Source organism: Drosophila gunungcola, unplaced genomic scaffold, assembly GCF_025200985.1.
Source record: "Drosophila gunungcola strain Sukarami unplaced genomic scaffold, Dgunungcola_SK_2 000001F, whole genome shotgun sequence".
NCBI lineage: Eukaryota > Metazoa > Arthropoda > Insecta > Diptera > Drosophilidae > Drosophila > Drosophila gunungcola.
This window is the reverse complement of record NW_026453197.1, coordinates 12,109,948-12,124,107: the sequence shown is the minus strand read 5'-3', so window position 1 is coordinate 12,124,107 and position 14,160 is coordinate 12,109,948. Positions and strand designations below refer to the sequence as shown.

Below are 14,160 nucleotides of genomic sequence, written 5' to 3'. Positions count from 1 at the left end.
GGTTTGTGGTGTGCCGCAGCAGTCGCAAGTGTAAACGATATTCGCGAACGTGGATTGGATCAGTTGACATTTGACAGCGCGCGTGTTGGCACGTTTTTCGGGGCCTCTTGCATGGATCGACGGCTAATCCAAAATTCAGAGCCAGTGCGCCGGGGCCATTAAGTCGTCGAAAGTGCGGTCGTCTACTTCGACGTCGACATCGACGTCTACGGTTTGGCCGGCGAAATACGGAAAGTTGAACACCCCGAGCTGCAATCGCTGGCACTACTCGCATCGCGTATCAAGTATACGCGGCGTTATCTTGATCCAGCCGATTGCCGTTGTCGGGTAATTTAATGTGCGTTGATTATGTTATTACTATGAGTATTATGATTGAAATTAGGCTTCGTTCGGCACATGATCACAGAGTGCCTGCCTACACACAAAATTAAATTAAACTGCAGGAAAAAGTGAATCAAATGAATAAAATTACCATTATTAGCGTCAATAGCTGTCGCCCAGAGTTTTTTCAAAATTAAGTGTGTGATTATCTTTTGGCTTTTAGGCGTTAAATATTTTCCCTGGCCGTTAATATTTTTTTTTTGTTTGGTTCGGTTTTTTAGTGCAGCAAAGAGAATCAATAAAAACAGCATTTAACGGGTGTTTGTTTGGGCCACCAACTGGGCAAACAAAAATGTTGTGCAACGGAGTATTTCGCACTAGATGGGGGCACAGCTTTCATTAACAAGTTGGGGTGCTAATTTTGTTTTTATAGTCCAGTCCGCCACAAGTGAGCCCGGAACAAAACATCTGTTTAATGGTGTCGCCGCTTTGTATGTACAGTTTACAACTTACAATAATGTATAGGTTTCTCTTATTGTGAGACCTCAAGTAAGCAATTATCAAAAAATTTCTCAGGACTTGGATCTCTCAGCGCTATTCCCAGCAGTAAAACCAATTAAGTTAACACATCGCACCATAAATGATTTATTGGCCGGTAAAGGTAACCAATCAGGTTTTTGGCGAAACTGAATAAAATCCGCAAAAAGCCAACAGATGATATTTTAAGAAGCTCACTACTCACTACTCACTACTACCATTGCTATTGGAATGTGTGCTCAAGCTGATTTGAATCGGTTTTTATTCGTGCCTCGCGCTGTGTAAGAAATTTACATTTTAACTACTTGAGTCTGGCTGATTTTCATATTACAACGAAACCAACTAGCGTGCCGAACACTTTATATATGATATATGTATGGCAAGATGCGTAATTATTAATTACGGCATAGCTGAGCGAACTCGTTGACCCTTGTGGCCCGGTCGTGACCAAAAAGTCACTGGAGCAAATCGCGTGAATATGACGTAGTGCCTCCGTTTTTTTTTTTTAAACGCGGAAACTTTCAAATTCATTTTAATGGAGAAGAGCTAAAAGTGGGTAAAAGCGTCATTCAAAACCATCAAAACGAAAGCAGTTTGAGAAACGCTGTCAAAGAAGGGGCAAAAGAGAGAGGGCAGGGTCACCCTTTTGGGGCCAGTTCGCTGATAAGATACAAATTTGTATCTGTCAAGTCGAGTGGTATCTGTATCTGAGTACCAGTGTGTGCCCAAAGAGCTCGTGCGCGAGTTTATCTGCGACGGTGATAAAATAAAATAAAAATGGGACATAACTTCAGTTTGTTTATTTATATAAACAAATATGAGAAAAATATATAAAGTGGACATAAAAATTCCTTACTTAAAAAAGAAAACGGTGACTTTTTTATGGGACTGCAATGAGTTGAGAAAGTGAATTCTCCAGAATGTGACAAGAATTTTCTCTCTATTAAGTTTAAATCAGCTCTATTAAGGCAAGTAAAGATAACTCGTGCAGGCTTTAGCATGATTTAGTATATTTTGATTTAAAAGCTTAAACTCACTCTGCAAACAATAATAACATTGTGCAATTCAAGGTTTAAATGTGATTTAAAATTTGTCAACCAGCACTCGCAATCGCAGATTGCGAACATTAAAAGTGATAGATATGAGGGCAGTGCCAGCATCAGTGAACTCGTGCAAAACCCAACAACAGACAAACATAATGTTATGATAAAGCGACAAGCAAATAGCAACCAGCAACTAGCAACCTGCAACCTGCAACTAGCAACCTGCAACACAGCGACAACAGCAACACTGCGACAGCAGCAACACGAATTTTCCTCTCAGTCCTTCAGATGACGGACCAAAAAGATGCCAGGCAGGTACCGGGCACCTCCACCCCCACACCTGACCAGGTGGTGACCAGTCGTGCTCCGCCCAGTGGAATAGCTCCACTGCGACATAGCCAACTTTCCGATAGCGGAGCAGAGAGTTGCTATGAGGGCGATGAGCAGGCACGGCTCATCCGAACGCCCTCGTCGCGCACCCACAAGTTCATCATCATCCCGGCCACGCCGGGCACTCCGCCGGGAACGGGTGCAGGTCCCGGACCACTGCCCTTCCGCCAGACCAGCTCGACCACCGCGTTGGCGGCCATGGCGGCTGCTCTGCACAAGCAACCGCCCCACCGCCAGACGTCGGTGAAGTCCCGGCCAAGTTCGGAGGTGCTGCTGGCAGGCCAGGTGCCGATGCAGCCACCCACAGCTGCGGGATCCACCTCCACGGTGACCTTCACCATCGACGATTGCGATGGACAGGCCACTACCATTCCTTCTGCTCCCATGCCCGCCATCTCACCCACACCAGCCACCCTAACCTGCACCACCACCACCACCATGGCCGGAGATTCGGTGGCCATGTCGCCGCTTAGCATGGAGCTGCGATCTCGGATTGGCAGCCACCACAGCAGCATGCGCTCCGTGGTCTCAGGTGGGTGACCCTCAGAAACCACTTTTAATTCATATTGCGTTTCCAAGTACTTACATGTAACTGCTCGAACTCAATTGCTTTGCTTGGAAACCCCTCTTAATATTATTATAATTGCATGCACTTGAAAATTGAGGTATAGCTCTTAAGTGGAAATTTAAAAAAAAAGGCAATCAGTTAGTACATTCAAAATGATCTAAGCCCATAAATTGTACAACAACAAAAGAGTGGAACTTTAAAATCAACACCCTATTTATGTTTAGCTCTACATAATTTATTTTCCAGGGCAGTTACTGATTTTGTTTTATTTGAAAGCACTTTTCACATATTGATTTTATGAGTACTTTTATGTTGAAAACCCCTCCAAATCTTTTTTACAACAAACACTTCAAGAGGCCTTTGAAAATGTTCTTCTACATATAACTAATAACTAAAGTACGTCATTACTTTCTAGTGAATGCTTTGTAATGGAAGTCCTAAAAGAAAAACAGTCAGTTTAATGATCAAAAAACGATCTACGCCCATAACTTGTTTAAAAATAAATTAGTGGTACTTTAAAATCAAAACCCATATATATGTTTCACTCTAAAATATTTATTGTTCAACTCAGTCAATGTTTTAGTACCATAAAATAAAACCGGTAGTTTATCTAGCCGCAAATTGTTATTTTAGAGAACGTTTTTAAATGAATACCTACATGGTTGGAAAAGCATTACCTTGTACCATTTTTAATAACAATAAAAAAAACTAACTTCAAAAACCTAGAAATGTAGAGTATATTCCTATTGCTTGCGATTTTTAAATATTTAGATGAATGGGTTATATGCTATTTAGCAGGATTGTAGTACATTTTAAACCTAAAGCATTTTAGACAACTTTTGAAAAGTTTAAAAACATAAAACTTTAAAATAGGGAGAGAAATAATAAAAATAATAAAATTAATAAGTTTTCTCTAATATTTAAGTACGTATATAAAATCAATTTATTTTGAGTTCCATACCTTTATCTATGTAATTTGTATCCCATTTCTTACTGCAACCTAATTGTCTTTGGGATTATCTAATCGCCTGTAATTATATTCCAAATCCCTTGCAGGTTACCTACCGGGCCTGAGCGACAGCAGCGGCAATCTGGTCGGAGGCATATCGATGGCCACTTCCGGATTACAGGCCCCCCATCCGCTCTACATGCAACCGCAGGCCTCGCTGAGCGGCAGTTCCTATCAGTTTCACGACCTGGCCGGCAACCAGATCTACTCCGATGTGACCTCCGTTCGCTCGCTGGCCTCCATTGGCATTGGGTCCACGGACGGACGCAAGCTGGTCATCCGGCGAGTGCCCACCACCGCCAACGAGCTGTTCGACATGGTCAACCCGCAGACGCCGCCGTAAGTAATAGAATGTAATATATTACAAGTCACTGAAATATATCTTAAGTCTTAAAAGTAGTTTGAAGCTATAAAATATTTATAACTCAGAACAGCGTGTTAGAAATATATATAAAATATTTCTCTGAAAATTAACCTTTGACGTGCTCTTTCCTATAGACCAAATTTGTAATTTGAAATAAAATTTTCTCAGTGTAAAGTTAGGGCCATTAGCTTGACAAAGGGGTGCCGATAAAACGATCTAACATTTGTGGCAAATTTGGCCAGCATTTGGCACCTTAGCATAGAAAGCCAGTGTTGGTGATTTGGCAAACAGGCGATTTTAACACCCTTGTGGCATCTTTGGGCGCGGGGTCCACATGATTGGCAAAGGGGCCCCAAACGTGCCGATCGCGCATCAGCTATTTTTAAGCAGCGTTCCTTAACGAGATCAATAGATCGATTTGAACAGTAGTGATTGTGTTGACCAGAGCAATTACCACTCCGCATTGTGCGCTCCACAAACGGCGAGATTGCAGGTTGAAACGTGGCGGAAAAGTGCCGGAATTGTAGTCAGTAGCGCGTTAGCCCACAAACCGTTCAGTTCCCACTTCCAGTTTCCTCCTACCAGTGTCCTCGGCTCATCCTGCCGCACATATTCCTGGCATCCATGGCTATCGTGATATAAGAAAGCATCACAAGTAACTCCTGCTTATAGAAAGATAATAGTTTAGACCGAAGGAGTCCACTATATTCGAGATGCCAAATCGCCAGGACTATGATGCCCAGTCGTCAAAGCAATCGGAGCAGTCCTTTTTCCGTTTCAACCGGGTGGCCAAAGTGTAAGAACCTGTCCGAAATACGGCAATTGCATAACTCCTCGAATAAGGCCATGTCTGGGTACATTTTTGTATGATCGAGTGATGTATTTGCTCTAAGCATTAGCGCTGATTAAACACGAGCGCTGATTAAACATGAGCGATTATTTAATGGTTAAGTGGAATGTTTATACCCGACTTAGCACCACTCCATAAAGAAAAGTAAATATGTCAATATTTTTAATACTATATACCTATATATAGTGACCATAAAAGTATGCATATTTAAAAAAAACTTTGGGTAAATGATGTTAAATAAAATTTTTGTTTAATATTTAACATGTTTTTATGGCATACCAATTCTACATGATTTCAACATGCAATATAATAACTTTTAAAATAAATACATATAGATTGTTTTTAAATTGTTAAATTTGACAATAAATTGTTCCCTAAAAGAGAACAGTTTCCTTAGGCATTGCCCATAGTTATCATTTATGTTTTAAAAATCAGAGTGTACAAGCGGTTTAATCCGACATGCAACATCACTGCTGCATATTTTCAATATTTCCCTGATTCAATCAAAACAAACATATGGAAAATGGGGAAAAGGGGAAAGGCGACACGAACGGCTGTTTAATTCGTGACACCTCCACCCACATGGCACCCCATCCGGCAGCCACCCATGACAATAACACGACAGCCCCGGATCAGATTGTCCGGGCACAATGCACCGCCAGTTGGCACCTCCAATGGAATGGCCAGCCCCCACTTTGTGGATCTGAGCGCACCATGTGATTACTGCAATTAAGCTATTTGACGCTTCAACTAATCGTGGGGGGATGGTTTCAGATTATATGCTTCGGTTATTTTTAGACCTCTACCCCTCTTTTCAGGCCCCTGGGCATCGATGACGACGACAGCTACTTGGACATGTCCGATGAGACGGCCCACTTGAAGCCTCGCCAGCAGCACTGGGCCAACAAGATGCAGTTCGTCCTGGCCTGCATAGGATACTCGGTGGGGCTGGGAAATGTCTGGCGGTTTCCCTACATGTGCTACAAAAGTGGCGGTGGTAAGTGGAGATTTTGTATATCATTTCTCAGCTTGAGACACATTTTCGATAAAATTAATGTTATTGGTATAGTATGCTTTGATTTGCATATTTATTACAATAAGCCAGTTTATCGTCGCTAAATACATATTAACAATAGGAGGTTTTTTTTTAATTGGAAATAATATTCAAAGGTCGTTTGTATTTTAATTTTTATCAAACCCTATCACATTAAGCCATCTAAAGCTCAAACAAATTCTATTTATACCCTTATCAGAGACTTTAAAAGAGATCTCCGATTCAATTGAAAATTAAATATAGAGGTCAGTCGTAGGCAATTGCGAGATTCCCACAGAACTTGAGGCCTTTCCCGGGAAGGCTTAGCGGAAGTCCCTCGTGAGAGTCCAACAAGTGACTAAGAGTGCCGCCAAAAGACTGCACATGCGATAAGGCAGATATAGCAGATAGTTACTTTGATTTCGTGCGCCGACACCGGGAAGATATTTTTATTTGTTTTATGTGCTCTAAAAACATTTGACAATTTTGCGCTTTAAGCGGCATTTCCGCTGGAGCGTTTAAAAGCCATAAATTAAAATTTGTTTGAGCTCAGAGCAGAGACACCGAATAGAGCGGTCAGTGTCGTCATGTGGACGGTGTCTCGATCACGCGAGCTCGGAGGCCCGCGTCCATCTTCATTTGCACTTGGAGACTTGGATACTTGGATACGTGGATACTATTTACATTCCTCATTATACTCGGGGGGAATGGGAATCGTAATGAGCTTCGCTTCTGACTGCTGAAAACTAGCACACGACCTCCTGGTAATGACGGGCGGAGCAACAGGCAAGAAGCCTTATGCAATTTGCATTCGTTTATGTCAAATATTTATAATTAATTTAATTTATTTGCTTAGCTGCTCGCGTCCATGGCTACATGTACATTGCATTTTTCGCTTTTCCTCGTTTACAGGTGTTTTTCTAGTACCTTATTGCATAATACTGTTCATATGCAGCATTCCGCTGCTGTTCATGGAGCTATCTGTGGGCCAGTACACCGGTCGAGGACCCATCGGGGCATTGGGTCAACTGTGTCCTTTATTCAAAGGTAAGTTCCACAAAAATGTATACAAATACTACTAGTCGTATGAGCAATAATATAGAGCATACGACCAGTTATCAATGATAATTAACAGTTTTCTGTAACAAACTGCAAATTACAAATAAACGTATTCTTAAATAAACAATTTATATTTTGAAGACACATATTTATAAAACTATAAATAAAGCTAACCCATAATTGTTTTTTTTTTTAATGTATAATTGTTTTTAAGGTATAAAAGTGACAAGTGATAAATAGTCATGTTACATTGTATTATTATATATATATAAACAATATCATTCAAGTTCAAAACTCCCTTTTTGAGATCAAATTGATGGCATCATTTGTGCAAATGCGTCACGCTTTCCATTACTTGGCAAAAAAAAAACGCCTCGAGGCAAACAATGGGAAACTAGGCTTGCCCAACTACCATGACAAACAGAATATATTGTTTCGCTGTTTTGGCCAAGTCCATGGCCAAGGTCGGGTAAATATTTAGCCAGCTCTGTTTTGCGTTCTGATTTACAGCGAGACTTGTGCGTTTGGAATCCATAAGCCGTGCAATGCTCCACTTGCATACGGGCGGAAGCTAATTAGCTGGGTCATTGTTATGGGAGGTGGCGTGAAAACCCGAAGGCAAAGCCGGGAAAAAGCCCCCAGCCCACCTCCATTTCCCATCTTTTTTTTGCCAAAGGCTAGGGCTGTGTCATTACAGCCGTGAATCGAGCAAAAACAAAACTTTACAATGCATTTCGCTGTTTTTGCACGGTGCCAAACGCTTAATTACTGTCAATATTTTGCAAACAAACCACGCCCACGCGACCAAGCTAATACATATTAATATATCGTGTAAAACTATTTAAGCAAGATTGCAAGATTCCAATTGTCGGCGTATGTGGCCGACACATGGCCAATTATGCAGATGAGTGCCAGTCTAGACATGTGATTCCATTCCGAAACCGGTCCGACTTTCATCTGGCCTAATTAAGGCTAATTTTTTGTGTGCGCTCAACTCAGTGCAACTGCCATGTAGCTCCATAATGTTCAGATGCAACTAGCGATCCCCGACATTTTTGGCTCCGGTGATGATGATGATGAAACAGGTTACTCATCGACAACTACTGTCTTCTCTTCAGGAGCTGGACTCGCCAGCGTGGTCGTCTCGTTCCTCATGTCCACCTACTACAGCGTCATCATAGGCTACTCCATCTACTACTTCTTCACGTCGTTCAAGACGGAAATGCCCTGGATCGACTGCAACAATAGGTGGGTTTTTACAGTGTTCCAAAATTTGGGATCCGCTAATGGGAGGTGTTCTTGTTGCAGATGGAACACTCCGGACTGCTGGGTGCCGCAACGCAATGCCAGTGCGCCGGACACATCGCGCACTCCCTCCGAGGAATTCTTCGAGTAAGCATCAATTTATTATTTTCAATTTTAACTCGAAATAGAAAGATTAGTCTTAGGACATTTGTAAAGTCCTCATAGATGCACTTTTTTTAAAAAAAAAATTGGAATTCATTTTTTTTAAAAGTAATTAAGATAAAACTTGATAGCACTTTAACATCCTGCCGTCAAGCATTTCCAATAGTTGGAAAGGAAAATCTTAAACTAACGTTCATAATCTTAGAAATAAGTTTTTATTAATTATTAAATTTTCAATTTTCTCCTTCTGTAGAAACAAGGTGCTCCAGATAAGCGGTGGCCTGGAGTATCCGGGCATGATGCGCTGGGAGCTGTTCGCCTGCCTGATCTGCGCCTGGCTCATGGTCTACTTCGCCACGTGGAAGTCGATCAAGTCGTCGGCGAAGGTGCGCTACTTCACGGCCACCTTTCCGTTCGTGCTGATCATCATCCTGATGGTGCGGGCGGTGACCCTGGATGGAGCGGCCGAGGGTCTGCGCTTCTTCTTCCGGCCCAAGTGGTCGGAGCTGAAGAACGCCAACGTGTGGATCAATGCCGCCTCGCAGAACTTCAACTCGCTGGGCATCACCTTCGGATCCATGATCTCCTTTGCCAGCTACAACAAGTACAACAACAACATCCTGCGGGACACGGTGGCGGTGAGTGCGGTAAACATGATCACCAGCCTCCTGGTGGGGATCTTTGCCTTCTCCACGCTGGGAAACCTGGCGCTGGAGCAGAACACCAATGTGCGCGACGTCATCGGCGATGGGCCGGGCATGATCTTCGTGGTGTATCCCCAGGCGATGGCCAAGATGCCGTATGCCCAGCTCTGGGCGGTCATGTTCTTCTTCATGCTCCTCTGCCTGGGCCTCAACTCACAGTTCGCCATCGTCGAGGTGGTGGTCACGTCCATTCAGGACGGGTTCCCGCGCTGGATCAAGCGCCATCTGGGCTACCATGAGATCGTGGTCCTGTTCGTCTGCGTCATCTCGTGTCTGTTCGGCATGCCCAACATTATCCAGGGCGGCATCTACTACTTCCAGCTGATGGACCACTATGCCGCCTCTGTGACGATCATGTTCCTGGCCTTCTGCCAAATGATCGCCATCGCCTGGTTCTACGGCACCGGAAGGCTGTCGAAGAACGTCAAGCAGATGACCGGAAAGGCGCCTTCCTTATATCTCAAGTCCTGCTGGCTCGTCCTCGGACCCTGTCTACTCTTCGTAAGTGATCCTTGAGCTTACTAAATAAAATATTAAAGTTAAATTAAATACAATGCATATTTAGTTGTAGGACTTAATATAAAACAATTGTATAAATGTTTAAACTCTTCCTTTTTAAAATGGGTCGTTTTTGATACTTATGTATAAGCATTATAATTCAGTTTAATAAGGTTTTAATATAAATGATAAATATTTTAGATAGTTAAATATACTGCATAATTAAATGAACCATCAAATAATGATATTAAATGCAATTCATATTAAGTTGAATGGTTTAAAAGGAAGTATTCGTTAAAAATGATAATTATGGGACTTAAAATGGGTCATATATGTTTTATAGGCAATATTTTTCAGTTTAATATGGTTAAAAAAATTTAGATATTATTATCAATTTCTATAATAGTCAAATTAAGTATTAAAAATAATGTAATATTTCAGTATTAAAAATAACTACTAGACGCGATGGATGAAAATCAAAGAAAGAAATATTAAACTTAAATAATATTTAGATTTAGCTCGTTTTTTATCAGTATTTTATTGTTATATTATTATTATTATTATATTATTATTATTATATTAATTTTCAAAATTTAATTTCATGATTGCAGGCCATCTGGGTGCTGAGTCTAATCAACTACCATGAGCCCACCTACCACAATGGACGCTACACATATCCGGACTGGGCGTATGGAATAGGCTGGATGTTCGCCTCCTTGTCGCTGCTCTGCATACCCGGATATGCGGTGATCAACTTCCTGCGGTCCAGTGGGGACACCTTTTGGGAAGTGAGTCAGAACTGGCCTCTCCTTAACGATATAGCTATACAAATCTTCTGACTCTTCTCCAGCGCATCCGGAACACGCTGAGACCAAACATCTACGAGTGCAAGATCTGCGGCGAGCACCACTGCGAACACGACTTTCCGGAGCAGGAGCAGTTCATGCTGGCGCAGGAAATGGCCACCGTGTACAAGCCGACCAACAGCCACCTACTCCATATGGGCCAGGGCCAGAAGACCGGCTACAATGCCATGCACGCCACCTCCTCCGCGGAGCACTCATACCACTCAAAGCCCCATGCGGAGATGGGTGGACAAAGTGGCCAATAGCTATTGCCTGGGAATCCCTTACAGCAATAGCCATTTCTGAGTATTTTTAACGAATCATTTTTTTCTAAGTTACCGGCAGAAATTAAAGTATTTAAATAAATTGTAGTACGAGTCGATTGGATTAAAATTGTTATTTGCTTTAATTACTGAATCTATTACTTCATTAGTTGAAATATAAATTTTAAAAAGTATTTTAGCTTATAGAGAATACAAAAAGCTTGAAGTTCTATGAAATTTTGTGGGTTTTATATTTAAGTTTTGTACCTCTTTAAGAGGTGTTTTGTTTTATTTTATATATAAAATTTAATATCTTTAATACATGTGGAGAACAGTAACTGATAACAGTAAAAATCAATGAGATTAATCTATAGCTTTTGCACATATTGATAGAGTACATTGAATTCCTCCAACTTGGGCACGGCGTTAAAGGTGCTCCTAGTGCGGCAGTACTCGGCATAGATGAGCTGACTCTGTTGAGAAACGACTGGCGGACGCACGCTGAGATAGGAGTCAGTGCCGTAGTCGCTGAGCGGACGCAGCGTAATGCCTCTCATGATCTTGGCCAGCTCCTGATCCCGCTGAGCCACTGCTGTCTGGGCGGGTCTGGCGCCCCCACTGGACAGCTTGCCCATCTGGACATACTTCTTGTATATGGCCATACTCTGCTTGGAGGGCGGACTGATAGTGACCCCGTAGATTTCCTCCATCGAGGGAAGTCCCGAAGCCAGCGTAAGGGCGGCCGGTTCCGTTGATTCCGTCTGGTTGGCCTCCTTTTCCGCAAAACTGGCACTCAATTCCTCATCGCTGGAGCTGTCATCGCCCTCGCTGGAACTGGAGGAGTTGCTGTTCATGGAACCCGTGGAACTCTGTCCGGTCATCGAGGGATTCTGACGGGCCTTTCGCGAGGTCTGGATCTGCCGCTGGAATGGACTGTAGTTCGTGCGGAATGTGGGCATATATCGCAGTGCCAGTTGACTGATCTCGAAAGCGATGTGCTCGCTGAGGTCAGTCCACTTGAACGACTGGTGGTAGTTGGAGTAGGCATCGATCATTTCCAGGCCACTGCTGTGCACACGAAACAGCTCCCTGACCAGTTTGTTGGAGTCGGCGCACGAGTGGGGCAGGCACTCACGAACCTTGTGGCGCACCCAGTCTGTTAGTGGTTTGCTGTCCGTTCTGGGCACGAAGGCATTGTGCATGTCGTAGTCTGTCTGCAGCTCCCAGATAGGTTGACCCTCTAAGGGAAAAGGAACACTTCATTAATTTGAACAAACCAAAGAAGTACAATACTTACGCTTAGTAAGACTGGGCTTATAAATGCCCAAAAATAGATTAATACTATGCTGCTTTTCGGTGTCGCTGAACGTATTACTGTAGTAGCGACTGAGGGTCTGCATCACATCGCTGCCCTGAGAGCCCCAGGGAGCCGTCTTCCGGTAGGTCTTGATCCTGTGCACCAGTTGCGAGCCACCGTACTGCAGGGCCAGAGTGTCGCCGTGCTCCTCATAAAGGTTCTCCAGCATTGTCACGCAATCCGAGTCGAACTCCAGCTTGGCGGACTTGACAAAGCCCAGACGCTCCAGTTGATGACCCAAAGCGCACTTTCCAATGGCAAACTGCGCGGAATTGGTGCGATCCAGGCAGTCCACACAATTTGTGCGTACGATTCCGGTCTGCAAGCCCGGCTCACTGCCCGCCGCCTTGAAGAACATGCCCGTCATTTGGACAATGCTTTCAGCGTGTATGGCCAGTTGCTCCATGACATTACCGCCACTCAGGCGACTCTGCCGCGCCATGTCGAAGTGGATGTGCTTCATGCGGTGGGCCGGCGGAAGGAACTGGTTGAGATAGCGAATGCTGTACTCCAGCTCCTTGGAGATGATCGACTCGTGCTTGCGCCGCTCCCGCTTCTTTACCAGATTCAGCATTATTAGCGGTGCACCGTAGTGAAAGAGCAGGCGTTCGAAGTGGAGCGATGGCGTCTGTGCATATGGATCGCATATGTCTAGCTGAATCTGCGGTTTGGGCACCATCTTACTGATATCCTGAGACCAGTGCGACGGAATGGAACCCCGCATCTGGGTAAACGCGCACATCCTTTGCCCATCGCTGACGATCTGCTCCGTCTCCACCTCGTTGGCCACGTCGCCTTGAAAGTTAGCTCCGCGCTTAAGAAACCGTGTGCCGGCAAAGCGGGAACTTCGACGGGCCACCAAGCAGACGTTAACGTGCCGCCCGAAGATGCTGATGCAGGATTGGCTGACGAAGCCATGTGTGACCTCCAGCAGCCAGTCCTTCAGCATGATGCCCTCCATGGGCTGCAGCAGGTAGGCGTTCCACACGAAACGCTTGCGTGAATCGCTACGAAAGGCGTAATCCACCCGCTCGTGTGCCTTGGCCACATTGTTGGTCAGGGTGTTCCAGTCCGGAAGGGGTTCATCCCTATCCAAGTCCACCTTGGCACCCACGAAACGAGGAGCCGACTCATTGTACTGCAGCGTGCGGGTCAGATCATAAGAGTAGGAGAAATAGAAGTTGCTGCGCAGATCGATGTTCTGGAACATCCGCTTGTAGCGATCCTCATGCGGATGCGGTGGTCGCTGGGAGGTCACCTCGTTAACGCGCACCATCACCGTGTCCTTGATGGTGTAGACTAGGTGGCGGCCGATGTGGGCACAGCACTTGCGCTTCGTCACCAGCAGCAAGTAGTAGCCCTCGAGGAAGCGCACGAATCCCAGGACTCCGTAGGCGGATGTCACCTTGGGTGAACCTGTGAGGGAGGCCACAAAGCGCCGGATCTCCAGGCTGTTGAATTCGTTGGCATTCTCTTCGATGCTCAGTCGGTTGTGGGCCAATCGGTCTATGGTGAGCAGGCGGAAACGGGTCTCCCGGTTGTTGCTGCCCACCAAATAAAGTCGCTGCAATCCACAAAATAAGTCAGGGAAAAGCTTTGCTGACGGGAATAACTCACCGCTCGCGTCTCGTAGAGCACAACCTTCTGGATGCAGCTGATCAGGGGATTGAATACTATATTCGGGCTATCATTGCTCATCTTAGTGTTCTATTCCGTGGCTTTGTTTGGCTAGAATTCCGTAGGCCGCTCCCACACAAACATTCATCAGCTGACCAACTGGCCATTAGAGATGGGAGCAACCGCTAGTGATGACAACGTGAGAGCGGACATTTGTTTCATACTTGAATGATAGATATTTTTGAAATTTAATTTTATTTTTCAGAACATATTTTTATTAAAAATATTTTTTCCT

General features: G+C 44.2%; 2 protein-coding genes across 3 annotated transcripts; one reads left to right on the top strand and one right to left on the bottom strand.

Moving 5' to 3' along the window:
• Positions 1-55: 55 nt before the first annotated feature.
• Positions 56-11,021, top strand: LOC128263202 (sodium- and chloride-dependent GABA transporter ine). 2 transcript variants are annotated; one of them, XM_052998030.1, is made up of 10 exons: positions 56-337; positions 1,929-2,823; positions 3,916-4,207; positions 5,901-6,079; positions 7,028-7,162; positions 8,293-8,422; positions 8,483-8,566; positions 8,835-9,786; positions 10,395-10,571; positions 10,634-11,021. In XM_052998030.1, exons 2-10 carry the CDS (start codon positions 2,190-2,192, stop codon positions 10,892-10,894), a joined length of 2,844 nt encoding a protein of 947 aa, XP_052853990.1. In that variant the 5' UTR covers positions 56-337; positions 1,929-2,189; the 3' UTR covers positions 10,895-11,021. The 2 variants fall into 2 exon arrangements, with proteins under 2 accessions (XP_052853990.1, XP_052853991.1); XM_052998031.1 differs by lacking the exons at positions 56-337; positions 1,929-2,823; positions 3,916-4,207 and adding an exon at positions 4,750-5,028.
• Positions 11,022-11,220: 199 nt separating this feature from the next.
• Positions 11,221-14,070, bottom strand: LOC128263204 (polyphosphoinositide phosphatase). Its single transcript, XM_052998032.1, has 3 exons — positions 13,866-14,070; positions 12,189-13,812; positions 11,221-12,131 (listed from the first exon to the last, which is right to left on the bottom strand). Exons 1-3 carry the CDS (start codon positions 13,944-13,946, stop codon positions 11,260-11,262), a joined length of 2,577 nt encoding a protein of 858 aa, XP_052853992.1. The 5' UTR covers positions 13,947-14,070; the 3' UTR covers positions 11,221-11,259.
• Positions 14,071-14,160: the final 90 nt, after the last annotated feature.